We start from the raw sequence: 21,111 nt of genomic DNA, 5'->3' as shown, positions 1-21,111 counted from the left end.
CCCAGGTTACATCGAGAAGCCATTCTGACTGACAGCTCTTAACTTAAGTCCCACCTGACGGTCAACATCAAATGCTGGACATATGATGGTGAGCTGTCAGATGATTCGAGCCACTTAAGTGTGTGAGTGTGTTCATTTGTTTCGATGGTCCTAGAGATTGAACCCAGGGACACTCTACCACTGAGCTACACCCCCCGTCTCTTTTTCTTTTGAGGCAGGATCTGGGTAAGTTGTCCAGGCTGGCTTTGAAAACTTGCCATCGTCCTGCTTTAGTTTCTCGAGTTGCTGGGATTACAGATATGTGCCACCGCGCTTGGCTCTAGTAGTTTCTTGAGTTCATTTATCTTCAGGTTTCTTCAGACTTCCTTGGCTAAACGTTTTTCTCTGAATAGCTTTTGGCCTGAATCCTTCAGGTTTTGATAGATAAGACTCTCACTGTTATTAATTTTGAAATTACTTTATATTTATTCCAGATTAGATGAGTTCTTTAATTTATGAGTTATTAAGAAGGCTATTTTTTAGTCCCAGAAGGGAGCGGTGTGTGCCGTGTGGCGCTCGCTAGAGCTACGCTTTAAGAAAAGTAACCATGGAGAACAATGAAAACTCAGTGGATTCAAAATCCATTAAAAATTTGAACCAATACATGGAAACAAATCAATGGACTCTGGAATATCCTTGGACAATCGTTACAAAATGGATTATCCTGAAATGGGTTTATGTTTAATCATTAATAATAAGAACTTTCATAAAAGCACTGGAATGGCCTCTCGGTCTGGTACAGATGTAGATGCAGCAAACCTCCGAGAAATATTCATGAACTTGAAATATGAAGTCAGGAATAAAAATGACCTTACACGTGAAGAAATTGTGGAGTTAATGCACAATGTTTCTAAAGAAGATCATAGCAAAAGGAGCAGCTTTATTTGTGTAATTCTAAGCCATGGTGATGAAGGAATAATATTTGGAACAAATGGACCTGTTGACCTGAAAATATTAACAAGTTTCTTCAGAGGAGATTATTGCAGAAGTCTTAATTGGAAAACCCAAACTTTTCATTATTCAGGCCTGCCGGGGTACAGAACTAGACTGTGGCATTGAGACAGACAGTGGCATTGATGATGACATAGCATGCCACAAAATACCAGTAGAGGCCGACTTCTTATATGCATATTCTACAGCACCAGGTTACTATTCCTGGCGAAATTCCAAGGATGGATCCTAGTTCATCCAGTCACTGTGTGCTCTGCTGAAACAATACGCTCATAAGCTTGAGTTTATGCATATTCTCACTCGGGTAAACCGGAAGGTAGCAACAGAATTTGAGTTCTTTTCTCTTGACTCCACTTTTCATGCAAAGAAACAGATTCCATGTATTGTGTCCATGCTCACAAAAGAACTGTATTTTTATCCCTAAATAAATAGTTGATTTTGTTAGTTTGTATGCCAAGTGAGACAACAATATAAATAATACTTTGTTTCCTCTCCCACTTAAATTTTATCTAAAGATGGTACTTTGAAACATACCACTTCTGCAGTAGAACCACAATGAAGCTACCTCAAAATTAGGTAGTTGGACTTGAATTTAATTAGGAATAAATAAATATGAATAATGGTGCAATTATTATGAGAGGAAATTATTGTAAATTTACATATTTCATAATTCACAAGATTTAGTGATGCCATGCTATGAAATTTTCAATAATTTATGAAGATTAAATGTTTCAGTAATGATGAATTTTAATATTTTCCTCCACACACTTAAGACTGTGCATTCTAGTTTTTGTCAAACTATATAAATGATGATGTGGAATTATGGACCTTAGAACTTGGGGGACATTGGCGTGTTCAAAGGCTTAAGCCTTTATTTTAGAATTGATAAATGGAAGTCAGCCAACTGCATTTTTACATCAGTTGTCATAGCTTATGGTTTTGTGCTATTTGTTCTGAGCATGTCTATTATAAAAAAATTATGTTTACTTGAAGAGAACTAAATATTTTAGAGAAAGTATGAGCAAGCTGAGTTGATTCTTTTAAGGCTAACTTGCAACATTAATGGACAGACAGAATCGTAACTCTAAGGTGCTAAGATCTACCAGCATATGTTTCTTCTCATTTGTTTTTATGCAAATCAACTTTTTACAGACCAACAAAATGTGTAAAGAACTAATATTAAAAAATTCAGTTTTTGATTGTTAGGCTAAACAAAGAACTGCTACAGGAACATACTGAAATATGATGTGTACAATAAATAGTGAAAATATAAGGAAAGAACAATAAATGATCAGCTGGGCACTCTGTAATTTGAGAGAAAATAGTTTGAGCCTAAGATGTGGGACAGCCTATTCAATGTAGGCAGAGCCATAGACTGGGCTTCAGAAAAGCACCACCCCCCTGGTTTCTTACTTGTACAGGTGTGCGTGTGGCAGATGCTTCTTAGGCATGTCATAAGAAGATGGACCAAACCAGAAACTTACAAAATGGATATTTTTCCAAGGTGGTGAGAGTCATAATAAAAATCATGGTATTCCTTGTGGTAAACTTGTAAATGTTATTTTCTGAAGTTTACAAAGTAAACTAGTGGCAAAATTGTATGTAGTTATCTGAAATAAAAGGACCATGCACACAGGACTTCAGAAGCATCAGGTGGAAGCCTGTCCTGTGCACAGAGGGAACCTGGAGGCCAGAATCCTGGCTTCCTCACAGCTGGAAACATTGAGCCATTACTGACTGTACTGGCAGGTCTCACTGGCTTTTGTCCAGCATTTCACATGAGCTTTCTTTTTGCCCAAAGAAAGGAACTCATGTTTTAATTTACAGCTAATTGATTCGATCTATTGACTTTTTCTAAGACAATGTAGCATGTAATGGTATCTTATGATGTGTTCCTGTGTGACAGTTTTGTAAAAATTTGTTATTGCATTTTTATTTCAAAACATAAATTCAAACTTAAAATAAAAAAGGCTATTTTAAAAATTTCTAAGCTATTTTTCTAGTTCATTCTAAAATATAGACTTTTCTAATAGATACAGTTCTCTCTCTAGAATATAGTTTTGATCCCCTTAATTCTACTGTATTCTACTCAGTGAATGTGTTCTGTATGATTTCAGCTTTTTGGAATTTATTAGCCTTTTCATTATGGCCTAATAAATACACTGAAAAAGTTACATTGTTAGCAGCTGTTAGCAGTGAGTGGGGGAGTGGAACTGAAGGGTAGTGGAAGTAAGGTGAGGGTTTTTTGTACTTTGTGTGGTTTTGATTGAATTTTTTTAACCATAAGAATTCATTCAAGCATAACACATTTTTTTTTTTTTAGTGCCAGGGATCAAGCCTAGGTCCTTATGCATGCTAGGCAAATGCTCTATCATTGAGTCACACCCCCCAGCCCAGTGTAGACCATTGAGCAGAGCAGCTGATGAATCCCATAATGGCCCTTGATTGAGACAGACCACTTAAACCTGGCATTCTTGAATTTGGCTCTTTTTTTTTTTTTTTTAAAGAGAGTGAGGGGGGGGGGGGAGAGAGAGAGAGAGAGAGAATTTTTAAACATTTATTGTTTAGTTCTCGGCGGACACAACATCTTTGTTGGTATGTGGTGCTGAGGATCAAACCCGGGCCGCACGCATGCCAGGCGAGCGCGCTACCGCTTGAGCCACATCCCCAGTCCTTGGCTCTTTCTTTTGGAAGCATTTCCTAAGTACCTAACATCATGGTTCAGGCAGAGAGAAAAGCATCTGGTCTGGATTTCCAGAGGTTCAATCTGGCTGGAGAAACCCACGAAAACAAGCGATTGCAGTATTTAGCCATCAGAGAATCAACACATTTTACCTGAAGTCATGATCCCCTGTATCTGTCTAAAGAAGTCTCCAGGGACTTCCAGGGATGATCTAGAAGAGTGGGGCAAATTGGCTCATCAGAGAGAGGCAGTAGGGTTCCAGATTAGCAAATGAAGGCACGGACACACAGTTAAATTACAGGTACATTTTTTAGTATTACTATATCCCATGTAATATTGGGGAGATACTTATAATAATAAAATTAGTTGTCCACCTATGGCTTTAGGTGCCAATTAATCCAGGAAGGAAAGAGGATGAGGAAGAGGGTTAAGAAGATGGGTTCAGTTTGGGACATATTTGGGGAAGATGCAGTTGGAGATGTTGGATTTTTAAGACTTCAGGGTCTGGGTCCTAGGAAAGAGATTTGGGTTGGCTAAGGTATGACTGCTAGGATATAAGATGGAGTTGGGGGCAGTCACGAAATGACTGTTGAAGCCACCGAGTTGGTGGGTGGGGATTCTTTCCTTGTGCAGGGAGGTAGGGCACGTGTGTGTAATGCCCAGGAGTAATCGGCTACAAGTAATTAAAGGAAGAACACTTAAGGAGCTTGAGAGACTCCCTAAGGTGCAGGGCATCTTGACTTTGGGAAGGCCCCCCCAACCCGCAGCAGGATGGTGGGAGGGCAACGCAGCTCAGGCCCGGCCGGCAGGGGGCACCTCCGCCCGGGCAGACCTGCCTAGTCAAGTCTGATGAGCAAGCTGAAATCACAAGGGTTGAGGGTGTCTAAGGCGATGCTTGCACCTGGCTGTGGGGTATCGGGATTCTGGGCCACCTGGAGACAGCCCTTTCCTGACAGCTTGGACCTCCAGGTCCCTTCTTTGTTCTGCACCCTACCCGGAAAGGGAGTGGAATTGGCATACAAAGTCATCCTCCCATTCCGGGTGGCGACCCTCTCCCTCCTAAAATCTCAGGTGCCCTCCATACCCGACTCTCAACCTCAGACCAGAACCCGTTTTGAAAGGTGTGGAACAGAGCCACTCTCCTTCTCCAGGAGGACCCCATCCCTGGTGTAGGAGAGGCCCAGCAGGTGCTTCTCAAGGCTTCCTCCCCTAAGAGGCCTGCACGGGTGATTCAGTGCCAACTATGCGGTCATCCCCTTCTTCCAAATTCTGTTGCTTTGTCCACCCTGCTGGTGGGTTCTTTGCAGCACTGCACCCTTCACTCTCCTGCTCAAGAACCTGGGATGCCTCCCTATTGCCAACTACAGACTTGCTTATATTCCAGAACTTCATTCTGTCTGCATGCTGCATGCTCTGGAGCTGTATCAAAGCATCTAGAATACCACCTGACACAAAGTAGGTGCTCAATAAATCGATTCCAGCCTCCCAGTTGTCTCATCCTAGTTTATTTCTATAGCTCCGCCTAGCTTTGGCCCTGAGCTGCACTGCCTACAGTGAAGGCAAGGCCCTACCCCGATTTTCAGCAGCTTTCCAGTCACTGCTGGGGACCCAGGCCACTCCTGTAACATGTGTGAGCAAATCACCTCAAGCAGTCCTTGACTTGCCATAGAAGTCATTGATGGTTGGGCTCTAAGGAATTAGTAGGCAACATTCTTTAATAATCTTCTGACTCAGAAGGTGACACCTGTGATTTTTAAGTACATCTTCACTTTGTTCAGGCAGATGCTGAGAAGGAATGGTTTAGGCAGATCTTTCTCAATTCAGTGCTTTTTTTTGCCTAGAAGTCAAATTAGCATAACTTTTCTGAGCAGTGTTATTGTGGTTTACTTCAGGTAGATGGACACATACTGAAGGTTGTTCTTCAACTTAGCTATAAACTTGTGGCTCAACTCTGCAAACACATTAATGAATCATCAGAGATAGCTCTTCACACTCAGGAAACACTGAATTGAATGAAAGGCTTCCTTGGTGAACATAAAATTTATACTGCAATGTTAACCAAGGAACTGGAGAAATGCCCTATGGAGGTACTCAAGTTTACTACCACACACCAACACTGGGTTCCCCAGGGTCGAGTCCTCTCCAGCTCTGAAGTTCTGTGCACAGCAGTCAGGCTCCAGGCTCTTCCCCAGCACGACAGAAAACGTCCTGACACAACTACCTAGGACACTAGAAAAGTGGACAGTATCTTTCTTAGGTTGGTAAGCTAGGGTAGAAAGAAGGGGTAGCTAAGAATAAACCCCAATCAAGATAAAACTAAACTTGGGAAGAACCCAACTTGTATTTTCTTTAACCTCTGCCCCAGGTTCATGGGGAAAGGAAGTACATACCTGTGTGTAAAGGTATGGGATTTAATTCTCAAAACAGGTTTTAAGATGTATCATTTCCCTAATCAGGAAACAGGCTCTGTTTCATCCTATGAAGAATGAAACTAATTATTGCATGCAATTATTGTTAGGTCTAATATATCAATCAAAAGATGGGATTAACACCACTAGAAGGATGTGACCCCAGAACACCATCCACTGGATAAAAATATTGTTTTAAGTCAGAATAAACTTGAATGGGCAATCTTAATTATAATTGAGATGCAGAGGGTTATTTTATCTAGAGAAAAACACAAGACCAGGTTTATTTCATACAATGTTATTCACACATTTTTCATTTTCTAATTTATACATAATATACAAAGGAGTGAAGATAACATTTCAAATGAACCAATAAGAGCCAGGACTTAGACAAACTGGTCCAGAAACAACCTATATCAAAAGGAGACACTCAAAGAGTTGAGCCTAAGTGGTTCTGCCCAGTTAATTTCTTTATTCTGAAATGTCAGACTTTACTAAAATTCCATGCCAACATACTAAAAGGTAGAATAGGGAATTGGGGTGGGCAGCAAAAATGGCAGACCATAAAATTTCCACAAGAACAGGAATTTTTCCAGAATATACTTAAGTATTGGGAGGGTTGAGTTGTTAGCACTGGGAAAGATGGAAACAACAGGACCCCTAGAGGAGGGTTGTTTCCCAATGTAACATTCTCTAGGACTTGGAATTTTTAAAACTGCAGTGATAACTGCTGTGCCAACAGAGTATGGTAAGGATAAAGGCAAACTAGGAATAACTGTATTAATACAGGAAAGTCAGTACCAATCTCCAACAAGGAAAGCTTTGATCCTGAGACCAGGGGCTTAAAGTGGAAAGAAAGGTTTGACACGGGGTTGAGACTCTTGAGGCTGGCAAAACAAAATTAGGAAAGGATGAAGAGAGCAGCTTTTTAAGGGACTGGGGAATACTGATAACTATGAAAAGGACATGCTGATGAGCCAGTGTGACTGAGAAGGAACAGTGAATGACAAGTGGTTGGATTTAATGGCCTCACCAAGGAATGTCGGGTTAGAAAACTAGAATAACAACATCCAACATAAAAGGTATTCCTGGCACCCCAATGTTTATGCTATTATTTTAAGGTTCAAGATATGAATGGCTAAGTGATAAAATCTTTAAATTCAATAATATTGTGCTCAGAAAATTGCTTTTCTTCTGCAGACCTCTAGTAAAAAAAATCCTTTCCATGTTCAACTCATGACAGAGATAGCATGTTCATTTTAGTTTTCAGCATTAAACATAAATGGGTCAACATAAATGTTTATACAAAATACTGACTTCAACAAAATACAAAGCACTTTCTTTATCTTTCAGAAACTGAATATACAAAGCAAGTTTTTTTTCCAAAATATTTTCATAGGCAAAGGATTAAAAACGATTTTAATTATACACATATGGTCACAATTTTGCCTTAAAAAGATTGTTGGGAAATGTACATAAGGCCGCTTGTAAATGTACATCATGTTACTGTTATAATGTCTTATGTCCAGAGAAAAAAACGTTATCATACAGATTTGCTCTTACTTGGGAGTAGGCTATTCAAAAATACAGTACTCTTCTGTACAAAGAAAAAAAATCACATCACATTTTAATAAGATGGAAAAAGCATTGGCCTCCTTGGTAAGCAAATATCTCAGTCCAATACTTTCTATTATGCACAATACCCTGACTTCAATTGAAAATGATCCAAATCCTAGCATGTCCGTATTAACAGAGTCAACAACTATGTTATAAAACAAAATGTTTCTCACAATAATAAAAAGAAAGCTGGTTCATACATCTGAAACCATATAAAGATAAAAAATTTTTAAAAAATCACTCTCAATTTGGAGAAATAAATTTACATTATACAACACTATATTGCCAGGTCAAAGAGGGCAGGGACATAAATGTACACTAAAATGCAAATGCTTCCCAAAGAGATAAAACAAATTCCATTTACAGCATGAAGGTTTACAAATGTACACCTGTACAACCAAGGAAAGTGTTACTACTAAATTAGCAAGGCTTTTATAATAAACATTGAAACAAGATTTGCTTTTAAAGTGTAAACTTACATCTATTACTACACACACAATGCATATATTTATAGGAAGCAAAAAAAGCTATCTGAATATGTAATCATGCTTAAATGTTGAGCTATCAAATTCACTTTTCAGTGGCCCCTTTTCACCTCTGTTTCCTACTTTCTGCATCTACTAGGAAAAAGCAAAATAAAGCTCAACACGTCCTCAACATGTCTGTAATTCTATAAGCAAAACAAAATACAAATTTCCACTCTTTCTCATTGCAAACCAAACTGAAAAGTTAATGTGAAACTTCTCATTTAGTGCACTTAACTGGATGGAAGTGTCACCATGATTTTTTTTTTCTTCTGTTTCCTAACTCGTAACAACAATTACATATGTAAGTATATACAATACTTCTGTACATTGCCAGAGACATTATAGGGCAGTATTTGTATTAAAAACCACATCAACCGTAAATAATGTTAAGTTCCTTTTATCTCAAATCATTTTATTCTTGTCTTACTTGCTGAGTTTTTATTTGCATGATAGTTTGTGAATTATCAAAATACAACTTAACTTTTTCTTTTTAAAATATTAATAATATTTATGCAGTTGATTGTTAAATCTGTTATAAAAGGCTTCACGCAAAGGAAAAAAAAATAAGGACTATAATTCTATATACATCTCTATAAACCTGTTGTGCTATGGGGTTGTAGACCTACCAGACTGCAAGCCAGTTTTTTAAAAGAATACTGTACTTTTTCCTTTAAAAACTATTTTTGTGACTTTACAAGGTAAAAATTTACAAAATATGTGACAACTTTTTTTTTTTTTTGATACAGTTACATCATATACAGGCATTCTGTGCTTTGCCAGCAATCCAATCTGATAGGTCTCCATTCAGGGCTGAATATAATTTATAATTCACCACCCCCACCCCCCAAATATACACAAGAACCTTAAAAAATTTACAAATGGATGAATAAAGTCAATAAATAGTTTTGCATTAAAAAAAATTGAAGATTCATAGTTGAGTTGTGTTTTGATAATTCACAAAAGAAATATTCTTCTCACATAGTTAAATCATCTTCCTTCTTTTTTCCTTTACAGCATTCCATTTGGTGGTCCTCCAATAGGCCCTAGATCTGGGCTATTTTTCAAATAATATTTTTCCAACTTGGCCAGTATATGCTTCCCATATGTGTATTTGCGCAAAGTAGTAATGTGAGGTCGAATCTGAAAAACAAAATATCTGCTTAGGAAATCTAAGTTATTTTAGGTTCTTAATTGTTGTTGTTCTTAAAAAAAAAAAAAAAGGGCTGGGGATGTGGCTCAAGCGGTGGCACGCTCGCCTAGCATGCGTGCGGCCCAGGTTCGATCCTCAGCAGCACCACATACCAACAAAGATGTTGTGTCCGCCAAGAACTAAGAAAAAATAAATAAATGTTAAAATTCTCTCTCTCTCTCTCTCTGTCCCCCTCTCTCTCTCACTCTCTCTTTAAAAAAAAAAAATAAAAAAAAAAAAAAAAAAAAAAAAAAAAAAAAAAATATATATATATATATATATATATATAGTTGTAGTTGGACACAATACCTTTATTTATTTATTTTTATGTTGTGCTGAGGATTGAAACCCATTGACTCGCATGTGGTAGGCGAGTGTTCTACCACCGAGCCACAACCTCAAATTTGGGTAATTCAGAGAAATAATCACAATTTATAATTTTAAATTCAAAGCAGTTCTGATCCATTCAATTTCTCCAAATATCTGCTCTCAAAATTGTTAAATGAATAAACAAACCACTACTTTTTAAAAGGATGTCACATGCAAATAGAGAAATACACAATACAGTGGGAAAGTAATGTGAGGGAGTAATAACATTCTTTAAAAACCCTATCTCTATCTTTCCTTCCAGATTGGCAAGGCTAAAAATAAATATAATACCTGGATTGATGAGCATACTATAGTAAAATAGGCATTCTTCTCACATAACTAGATAGGCAGACACATAACTTGCATGAGATTTTTTGAGTACAACTTGGCAGTATCTATTAAAATGTAAAATGTTTACATGCTTTGACCCAGTCACTCCATATCCAGAAATCTAAAACACCCAAACATTTAATTATGCAAGTTTTTAATATAAATACTTATAATCTGAGTTTTTAAACATGATGTTGGCTTATAAAACACCAATAAAAATTATGAAAAAAAGAGACAAAAATAAATACATACTTATAATAAATAATCTGAGTTTTTAAATACCATGTTGGCTTAATAAATTATGTAGCTGTTAAAAATAAGATCAAATTTTTTTTTGTATAATTTTAAGCAGAAACACTGAAGTAAAAAAACAGGAACTTTAGTACAAGTTAAAGGATAGATTTTAAAAATTGGCACTACAATTAATAGTAATTAATCATTATATATTAGCTACTAATTGACTCCCAAACACTTTTATGGCAGGAAGGGATCTAAAGCCTTTAAGTCCCAAGTTTTCAATTCCAAGTTATCACAGCAGTATGTTTGTTGCTCAATTAAGGTTTTTATAGGTGCTCTGCATCTGAGATAATGGAAAAAAATGGGTTAAGAGATCATTTCCCCTCTATATGATGAAATCCAAAGAGGATATAAAATTTGCTTCTATCATTTCTTCTTCTTTTTTTAAAAAGTTTTCCTATAGCCATTAACAATTTCTTAAACAGTCATTAGATTCTAGGGAGAAAACAACCTCAGAAAGTATTAGGAGGTATTTCTACATGAGGTAAAAAATCATATTAACCCAAAATTCTCTTTGGAAAGACTTGACCAGTTAGTAGGAAAACCTAATTACATTTTTAAAGATCAATGTTCAGTTCATGACTATGAACTAAATAAGAAAGGGGAGGAAAAGAATAATGTTAAACATAGGTAACAGCATTCATGTGGATTTTATGAACAGGTTACCTTAAGAATTTAATAAAAAGAAAATCATCTGTGGAAGGTTATCCATATTTTTTTTCCCCCTCTCCAGTTATAGCACAAAGAAATTATACCTAGGCAAGTTTAAACATGTAGCCAAAGTCACACAAACTATGTATTACCTTGTGCATGATTATCTTTCTCTGAGCAGGTTCAGCCATGTCAATCATCTTCTGAACCACATAATTGGCATACTGATCCTTCATCATGGTGTATAAGGCACTGTGAGGACCATCATTCTGGCAGCAAACTTCATCAATCAGTAAAGCTCTCTCAGCACGGGAGGCATGAGTAACACATTTTTCTACCACATTGCTAGAAACAAAACGACCTTGTTATTTTTTCTTAGATGTCTATGACTTTTCAAAGAATTTGCTCCAACATATTAGAAAACAGAAGAGGCATTAAGATGGGGTTTTCTTGTTTTACAATTACTTTAAAATCAGGAATTTGGGCTGGGCCATGTGGTGCACACCTATTTTAGGCTGAAGCAGGGTCACAAGCTCCAGGCCAGCCTGGGCAACACAGCAAGACTCTGTCCTAAAACAAAATAAAGTACAAACTAGCACACATGAGGCAATGGGTTTGATCCTCAGCACCATGTAAAAATAAGTAAATAAAATATAGGCATTCTGTCCATCTATAACTAAAAATATTTTTTAAAACATAAAAAAAAAAAAAAAAAAAAAAGGCTGAAATGTAGCTCAGAGCAGAGCACTTGCCTGACATCATGAGGCCCTGGGTTTGATCCTGGGCACTAAAACCCAAAACACCCCCCGCCCTTTTGCTACCACCAAGAAAATGGCACCATAGAATAACCCACCTTTTGACATTTGCAAATTTAATTATGGGTGTTAAAATTATAATCCAAAAAAGAAAATTACATTGATAATAAAGTCTGACTTTCAAAAACATGCACTGAATACATCTGCATTTTCTTACTGGTCTTGGGGATCAATATTTTCTAAATACAGATTCAAAAGTGGAATAAATGCGGATAAAAGCAATTAGTTATGTGTGTTTAAAAAGGGGAGAGAGGAAAAAAAAAAAAGAATGTTCTGTATGCACATTTTCTTTTGAGACTTGTATCTTGCTATGTTGCCAAGGCTAGTTTCAAGCTTATGAGAGCTCTATCCACTGTCCTGTTCCAACATTCTGAATAACTTTGTCTATAAGTATATGCCACCATGCCTGCCTTTATGTTCTTTTAAAAGTCACCAAGAGATGAACCTTCAATGATACATACTTTATGTATTCCTGGTGAAAAAAACTGAAATTAGAAAATATTACAATACCTGGCAAATTTGTGTTGACTCAGAGCTAACACCTTTCCTCTGATTTCAGAAACAATTTTGCTCTTGTCTTCAGGCCGACCATGTTCTAGTACATGCTGAATAACATAATTGCCATACTGATCCTACAGACAGATATTTTAAAATTATTTCCTATTAGCTGTTTCTTTAGAATAATTATGATTCCTTAAAAAGATGTTAAACAATTGCCCCCAAGTCTAGAGAATCAAGAACACAATAAATTCATTTTACTGTTTAATAATAAATTATATTTCTTAAAACACACACACTTCAAATTATTAAAGAATTCATACCTGTACTAACTGCTCTGTATGTTGGTGAAGTTCTTCCAAGATGGGTAAGGTCTGTTCTGCAGTACAATGCTCTAGAATACGTTGAATTACTCTGCAGCCGTAAGGATGGGTTGAAAGCACAAATACCTTAAAACAAAATAAGTAAAAATTAAACTTCTGATATTTTTTAACAGTTTTAAAAGGTAGACAGATTTCTGATTCATGTTTACTACAACCCCTACGATGACAGCAAAGACTGGGAGGTTGTGGGAGAGAGTACTGAATTTATAGATAAAGATAATTCTGACTGAAAGGAACTTAACCAGAAGATTGAGGGTATGTGATATTGTTGAAGAATGGAGGAAGGGTAGTTTAGAGCTGAGTGTGTACCTTCTTTTTAAAACCATTGAGACTTCTCCTTAACTCCCTCTCGCCAGGAAATTTGGAAAACATGTGCTTTATAATTTTAATAGTGATTACCTTAACTTCTTAAACTACTAAGTTTTTCAACTTGTGGGGCGGAGGGCAGTGAGAAACACTATCTAATGACTACAAAAGAGGCAAAAATTAATGTACATCTATTGTCTTGTCTCTTTATTTTTATATGCACATGCTGGTATTATCTTGAGACTCAAGAAAAAAACATGTTAATATTCAAAATCTAAAATAATGCCCCGCTAACAAATCAGAAGCCAAAAGCAATCTTACTTGTCCTTTGAAAGCATCAATGATGAACTGCAGTGACTGTGGCTGAACACATTCAATACATTTTTGTACAACGTGGTTTCCGTTCTGATCTTTCACACATTTGAGTACATGACCATCTAGCTCCTTTACCATTTCACTCTGCAAAGATGATGCCATTTAAAATTAACTAATCAAACAACATAACAAGATTAGAAATACTTAGGTGAGTAAAACATTATACTCAAAAATATTTCCTGTTTATAATTTTTAATATATGAAAATTAAAAAATATTCCCTGAAGTATAATTAGAAGAAACCATTAAAACTGAGAATTATTAAAACATACTGGAGGACTGTAATGCTAATGATACATGTTGAAATATAACCTAATGATGCTGAATTTGCATGGTAGACAAACTACTATCTTCACTGTATATACCTTCCACTAATCTTTCTTAGCTGGTAAAAACACATGTTTAGAATTCAAAAGTTCTGTCCTACTTAGCCTCTCTGCAGTCCTCAAAAAGGAATTATTATTATTATTTGTGGTGGTTCTGGAGATGAACCCAGGGACACTTTACATGGAGCTACATTCTCAGTCCTTTTTGAGACAGGTCTTGCCTTAGCAACTTATTGCCCAGACTAGTCTTGAACTTTATATCCCCTTGCCTCATTCTCCCAAGTACCTGGGATTACAGGTGTGATCCACCAAACCTGGCTTTCTTATATATTTTCAATGTTGGTATTTGTATACACATATCCACACACACCCATTTATCCATATTATTTTTGATTCTAAAATTTATTTTTATTACATGACATAAAAATTGTTTTCTAAACTTACTAACATTACCTTCTAAGAAAAAAATTTCCTTAACTATGTTTTCATTGTAATATAGAAATCATTTCTACATAAGAGTGTTTGTGGCAATTAATGTCATAGTAAAAGTATGTTTAATCTCATCTAAGAATCCCACTCAGGGTCACTTCATAGGGTACACATGCATATATGTACAAATACACACATACTTAAAATTTTGTTACTGGTGCATCATATTCCTTACATATTCCTGTACATGCACATAACAATATAATATGGTCAATTTTGTCCCCCAGTACCCCCCTTTCCCTTTCCTCCTCCTTTCACAGTATTTTAAAATTCGGAGAATCAGCATTTATTCTTATTCCCTACTTTCAATATTCTTTTCTATTTCAAATAATTTTAAACATTATTTTGATGTTTACAATAAAAGTACCAGGAGTATGTGACTAGACTTGCATTAACACTTATTTACATTTTCCACCCATTTCCTCATTTAATTTATATGTGTTTTCTTTAACATATCACGGGCTGGCACTGTAGTTCAGTGACAAGAGTGTTTGCCTAGAACACAGAAGGCCCTGGATTCAATCATAAGTAGCAACTATGACAAGCAAAAAAAACATGCATCATTTATCATTATTCTTGTACCTAGTAAGCACTCAAATATCTTCAATGAAAGATGGAAAGATATAGAAGGGAATGGATGGAGAGATCAAAGATCTGCTCTGTAACTTTGAAAGAATAAGGAGTTATTTTAGACTTATCAAAAAAAATTTAGTGTAATTTTAGAAATATCTAAAAATTGAATAAAATATCAAAATTTTTTTCTTAACTTACAATTACCTGCTGGTCAGAAGAAATAGACTCTAATGCTTTTTGAATAACACGGCAGCCATACATCTGTAAGGCTAAAGGCAGAACATGACCACGAATACGAGTAGCCAAAGCTAGTTTTTGATCCAAACTTCCAAACTGACAGAAAAGAAAGTAACATTAATATAAAGTGACCATATTATTAAATCTTAATAAGATGCTTTGCAAAATCTGTTCAATCTGTTTTTAAAATATACCTCCCTGTTTTTTATTAAGTTGCATTATCTAAAATTTTCTTGTTACTATCAACATTAACTACTGTTTAAAGTAACATTAGTCTTTTAAAGTTACGCATCTTCATTTCTAACACACCCCCAACATCTTTAATATGTGAACTTTGGAGCCATTCATTCAGACCACTAAAATTTTCTTATCCAGGTAATTTTCAAATAGTATTCTGATACAATTGAAGAGAAAAACCTGTTAAGCTGTCCTACAACAGATGTTTTAAGTAAATTACCAAATAGAACACACAAATTCAAATAAAGAATACAGTGGTATTCACTAACTGGTTCACCTAAGACTTATTCCTAAGATTTTACAATCCTAAGAATTAACAAACTTTAAAGTAGGTCCACATGTATAAAATTTAAAAAACTAACACATACACACACATCTACACCCAGCCCATAAAGTACACCATTTTAATGTGTATAATTCAGTGGTATTAATTATACTCACTCTGTTGTACGACCATCATCAATCATTCTGTCCAAACCTTTTGAATATCTTCAAATGGAACTGCCTTACCCATTCAACAATAACTTTCCATATTTCCCTTTCCTCCCAGCCCTCATCTACTTTATGTTCCTATGAATGTGCTTTTGTAGATTTTCATGTAGGTGGAACCCTATGTTTGTCCTTTTGTGTCTGGTTTACTTTTAGCTTAATGTTTTCAAGGTTCTTCCATGCTGTACCATGTACCAGAAGTTCATTTCTTTTTATGAATGAATAATATTCTATTGTTTTGTATATAACATTTTGTTTATCCATTTATCTTGCTGATGGATAGTGGATTATTTCCTAACTTTGGGCTACTGTAAATAATGGTACAATGAACACTACTGTTCAAGTTCCTGTTTTTTTAATTTATTGCATCATTTTATATCCCTATCAACAGTGTATAAGTGTTACTTCTCTACATCCTTACCCATACTTGATATTTTCCTTTCTTTTTAAAAAAAAATTATAGCCATTTTAGTAGGTATAAAGTAGCATCACATTGTGGTTTTGATGTACGTATCCCTAGTAATTAAGAATGTTTAGGCATCTTTTCATGGGTTAATGGCTATTTGTATTTTCTGTGAAGAAATGTCTATTCAAATCCTTTATTCATTTTTCAACTGGGTTGTCCTTTTGGTAGGACTTCTTTATATTATATTTAGATATAAATCATTATCAAATATGTCTTGCAAATTCATATGTGACTTATCTATGTTCCGAGCCTTTCTCAGCTTTAAGTATGTGGATTATAATTGAATACAAATATGTATGCAAGCTTACCTCAAAAAATTTCTGTATAACATAGTTGCCAAAAACATCTGTCATTAATTGATAGGCTGCTTGTAAAATTTCATTAAATACCATCTGTCGTTCGGCTGGAGTAGCTCTCTCTAACTTCTGCTGTATGAACCTATGTTGGGAAAAATTTTAAACATCACGACAATGAATTGAAAATAAGCTCAGCAAAATCTATTTCTTGAGTATTATACTTCCCTCCAATCATTTTCAGAAATAAACACACTTTATATGTATATAGCTAGCTTGTAACAAAATATAAATATTATAAAGTATCTCTTTATAACATCTTAAAAAACTATTAGATGAATAAAAAATGAACTTAAAATAATCTTTGTTTAATTCTTTTATTTTATAATCAATGAAAAGGAAATGTAAAGACTGCTGGTCATTTGTTTTTCAATATATATAAATGCTAAAAAACATCTATTTTAGAATAATGTTTGCATGGCATGCCTGAGGCACTGGGTTCGATCCTCAGCACCACATAAAAATAAAATAAAGGCATTCTGTCCATCTACAACTACAAAAATATTAACAAAAAAAAAATGTTAAAAAAAGTTCTTACAAAACAAAATAAAATGATGTTTAAAATTACAGGTTCATCGTAAACTAAAAGATACAAAAAGAAAATACTTCTCAAATTTAATGTTCAATTCCGTTTTTTGTTATCTTCAGAATGCTAACTCAACACATAATACTCAACATACTTGCATTTTAATGAAGTCACACTGAATACCAACTAATAAAGCAACACTCATGTGTAACTAAACAGAACAAACAAAAAGCAACAAAAGTATTTAACTACATATATATTTCTATAGTAATGTGAAAAGAAAAATTATAATCCATGTTGGTTTTAAGAGCTTCCATTGTCAATGCAGGTTAGCTAAGCCAAGACAAGAAAAATTTACATTTTTATAAGATAGTAATTTTCAAAGCAAAAATAAAGAAGGAAGTATCACAAATTATAAATACCTACCTAGAACCATGCTGGTCTTGAGAAAACTCAACTATATGTCCAATCAAGTCTCTAAGTTGAAGGTTTGGGAAGCGGTTGTTTCTGAAATCTTCCAATAATCTACTGCGGCCAGAAGGCATAATATCAGACCTATTATACCGAAGCCGAGAAGGAGGAAAGAGCTGGCTGCTGGAGCTAAATAGACTGGAAGTGCTTGAAGCACTTCGATATTTTGCTTCTGCTCCAGGTGCTGCAGAGATATATCGTCCACTACCATTTGTCAGTCCTCCTACAACAAAGCAGCTGGTCAGCAGATATTTTTGACAAAGTTATTTCTCAAATAAAAGTTACTTTTGTAATTAGCTAGTAAACAGATTAAAATCTATTTGAAGTATTAATGGAATAGCACTGAGTGTTAAGTCTGTACTCTTTGAGAAAACATTAAAAATACATTGTCATATATACTTCTAGTAAAGACAAAACACCTTTTGTTAACTCAATGTTTGGAGCTTAAAAAAAAAAGCCACACAATATTAAGTAATGATTCAAAGTATACACAATTTTAAGAGATTATTACATTTTAATTTAAATATACGCTCCATAAAATACTATTCTTTTGCAGACAAATAGTAGTAAAAAACAGTAGTTATTCCCAGAGCTTTAATCACTTATGATGAATAAAAAAGCTGGTAACTCATGTCCTAGTCAACATAAGAAAATTAAAAGGCAGTCAATAGAAACAAAAACAAATACAAGAAGGAAATTGTTTTTATTATAAACAATTTATAAATACTTGACAGTGTCCTTTTAAAAATGAAAATGCAAAGACCATTGCAAAATGCAGATTTTAGTAGTTCAGAAAAATCAAACCATCATCACCTATTATTATATACCAACTCTGTTTAGAGTAGAGCGATATAGTCAGTCAGTTGGAACCATGGGGAAAAGATGTTCCTAAGGACACACTGTCAGTGCAAAGCCACACAGAAACATTAAAGGCCAAAGGTGTTATGAAGGTAGGGAGCAAATAGGAGTTTAAATCCTCGAGAATAAATAGGGTTAGAGCACTCTTATTTGACTCTCTGTTCTTACAGCCCTAGCTTTAATTTTTTCTACAGCATATTATACATTTGTTTATTAGAATCAACTCCTCCAATGTTAAGTGGCGTCAAATTACATCGATCAAGAGGTTATATAACCTGGCACATAGAACAATGTCTAACATAGAGCAAGTGGGTACAAAATATTTCCTGAATGACAACTAGAAGCATAAATATTTTATGTAGCAAAGACTGCCTAAGGATTCATTGTAGCATATCTTGTTTAAAATGTGTGTAATGAATAGTTCATCTTATACAACATCACTAATAACAAATTCTTGTTTTTTCTTCTACATGCTAGCCTCAGTAACCAGATAAAATATGCAACTAAGAGTTCAGTGTTTGAATATTGTCAATTTTATCACTACTTCCTACTCTTCTAGTCCCCATTACTTGCTTACATAATTTCACGAAATGTTCATAACAATAAATAATAACTAGCCCACCTGATCCTTTAACAATGCAATTAGCATGACATTTAAAAACCCTACTTTAATCTGGTCTTTATCACATCCCATGTCACCGGGTTTGCTCTAGCATCCTGGCCCTTTCTGTAGAGTAGAGTAGTTTACTTTCCAATGTTTTTACACACATGAATTTTATTTCTCCTTTCAAAGGCTATTTTGAAGATATGGTAAAAAATCTACAGCATCCTGTTGAATATACCCTCAAACCAAATTTTCAAATCTATTTCAAACCTATTTCTCATACAAATTTCCTTGTAATACACTATTTCCTTTTCGTACACTAACTGTTCACTTTCATGCCCCCAAGCCCACTGGGTATTGAACACAGAGGCGCTTAACTGCCCGAGCCACATCCTCAGCCCTTTCAGTACTTTTTTTAGAGACAAGGTCTCACTGAGTTGCTTAGGGCTTTGTTAAGTTGCTGAGGCTGGCTTTGAACTCACAATTCTTCTGCCTCAGCTTCCTGAGCCATTAGGATTACAGGTGTGTGCCTGGCATACCTTATTCTTTACTAAGATTTTCAATACCAAATGAAGAAATGCATACTTACCCCAGGAAATGACCAAACCAATTTTATTTGGTATCTTTCAAATGTCCTACCAATATCTACCAGGAATGTCTCCCATATCTATATTTCTTTAATTCTGTTCTATCAGCTCCTAACACCTAACTCCTGATGTAATCTTTATAAGGCGATTGCTAAGCTGCCTTGAGTTTTAAAAACCTTAGACTTTCAGGTCTAGAAAAACTAGCCTCAATTATAAAATAAGAAAAATTATTTTACCCAGTAAGATACCTGCCTTACATTAATTTTTACTCAGCATTTAAAACCCAATTAATATTCATTAAACATTTTAAATATAGTAGTTTAAGCATTGAAAAAAGATCATCTAAAACCTTGGGGTTAAGGAACATTCTATCAAAACAATGTACTCATGTTCTTCAAAAACAAAGGGAAGGTATAAAAGACTAAAACAGTTCAAGATTAGAGAACCATGAAAAATAAATGTAATACAAAATCACTTAGGGATAGGGATCTTGGTTGATTGGATACAGGCTCCCAAATCAATTTCCCTCCCTCTCTTTATAACACTGCATTAAAACTGGCTGATTTGATAGTAGTACTGTTCACATCAATCTCCTGACTGTTGATAACTGTGGTTACACGAAAGACTATCCTCATTTTCAGGAAATATATACTGATGAATTTATAAATTCAGAACTTTATGTCTGCATCTTCAAAGAATCAGAAAAATAAAATTTGTGTTTGGTGTGGAGGGGATAGGGAGATGACGATAAAATGAACATGGTAACATGATAACTTTTGGAGAATATGAATGAAGGATATCCTGGGATTTTTAAAACACAAGTTGTATACTTTTCCCATGATGCTGAAATTATCCCCAAATTAAAAACACACAAACCAGTCACCCATATATATACTTCTAATGTTCGTAGTCTAGTGTGCTGCCCCTTACATAGGCTATCTTTCAAGTTCACTCATAATTTGACAATAAACACTTTACATTTTTACTAGTAGAAATAATAAGACTTCACAAGTTTTTCATTAATTTCTTTCAGAGATCTACTGTTTTAGAATCTTTCTCTATTAAACACCAGAAGCCAAAAATATTTAAAAATATAGGGAAAAACATGGGAGAAAAGCAATGCAACAACTGAGAAACAAAAAGAATCTGATTAGCCTTTGTTTTCTAACCTCTTGGGATTGCAAAGGCAGGTCCTCAATCTGTGCGACAAATCATTATATTCTTTTTAACAACCAATTGATGATAAGTAGAAAAACGGACTTCTGAGTCTTAGAATTACCTTTCTTAGTTTAAAAAAAATCTACCGGATGGCTATTCTGATAGAACAATCTGAAGAACAATGAATTAGATCAAAATAATTTATTTAAAGGCTAAGTTTACAACATGTTTTACTACTAATTTGAAATAAAAATGGCTATTCAAGTAGATTTGGAGTCCTGCACAAGGCACAACTCCATA

General features: G+C 35.0%; 1 protein-coding gene and 1 pseudogene across 9 annotated transcripts in view; one reads left to right on the top strand and one right to left on the bottom strand.

The window, feature by feature from the left end:
- The first annotated feature begins 536 nt into the window (after positions 1-536).
- LOC101955278 (caspase-3 pseudogene) lies at positions 537-2,131 on the top strand (annotated as a pseudogene).
- A 4,232-nt stretch (positions 2,132-6,363) lies between these two features.
- Positions 6,364-21,111, bottom strand: part of Pum2 (pumilio RNA binding family member 2) — an 88,377-nt gene continuing 73,629 nt past the window's right edge. For 7 of the 9 annotated variants that reach the window (XM_040271354.2, XM_021724658.3, XM_005322604.4 and 4 more), the window contains 8 exons: positions 17,560-17,827; positions 16,563-16,692; positions 15,024-15,158; positions 13,385-13,522; positions 12,698-12,823; positions 12,387-12,508; positions 11,214-11,406; positions 6,364-9,365 (listed from right to left, as the gene is read on the bottom strand). In XM_040271354.2, the coding sequence (XP_040127288.1) occupies positions 9,234-9,365; positions 11,214-11,406; positions 12,387-12,508; positions 12,698-12,823; positions 13,385-13,522; positions 15,024-15,158; positions 16,563-16,692; positions 17,560-17,827 (1,244 nt within the window). In that variant the 3' untranslated portion in view covers positions 6,364-9,233. The remainder of the gene's footprint in view (positions 9,366-11,213; positions 11,407-12,386; positions 12,509-12,697; positions 12,824-13,384; positions 13,523-15,023; positions 15,159-16,562; positions 16,693-17,559; positions 17,828-21,111) is intronic. The other 2 variants (XM_005322605.4, XM_013357392.4) reach the window with 1 other exon arrangement.

This window comes from Ictidomys tridecemlineatus, chromosome 12, assembly GCF_052094955.1.
Source record: "Ictidomys tridecemlineatus isolate mIctTri1 chromosome 12, mIctTri1.hap1, whole genome shotgun sequence".
In the NCBI taxonomy this organism is placed as follows: domain Eukaryota; kingdom Metazoa; phylum Chordata; class Mammalia; order Rodentia; family Sciuridae; genus Ictidomys; species Ictidomys tridecemlineatus.
This window is presented reverse-complemented; position numbering and strand designations above follow the sequence as displayed.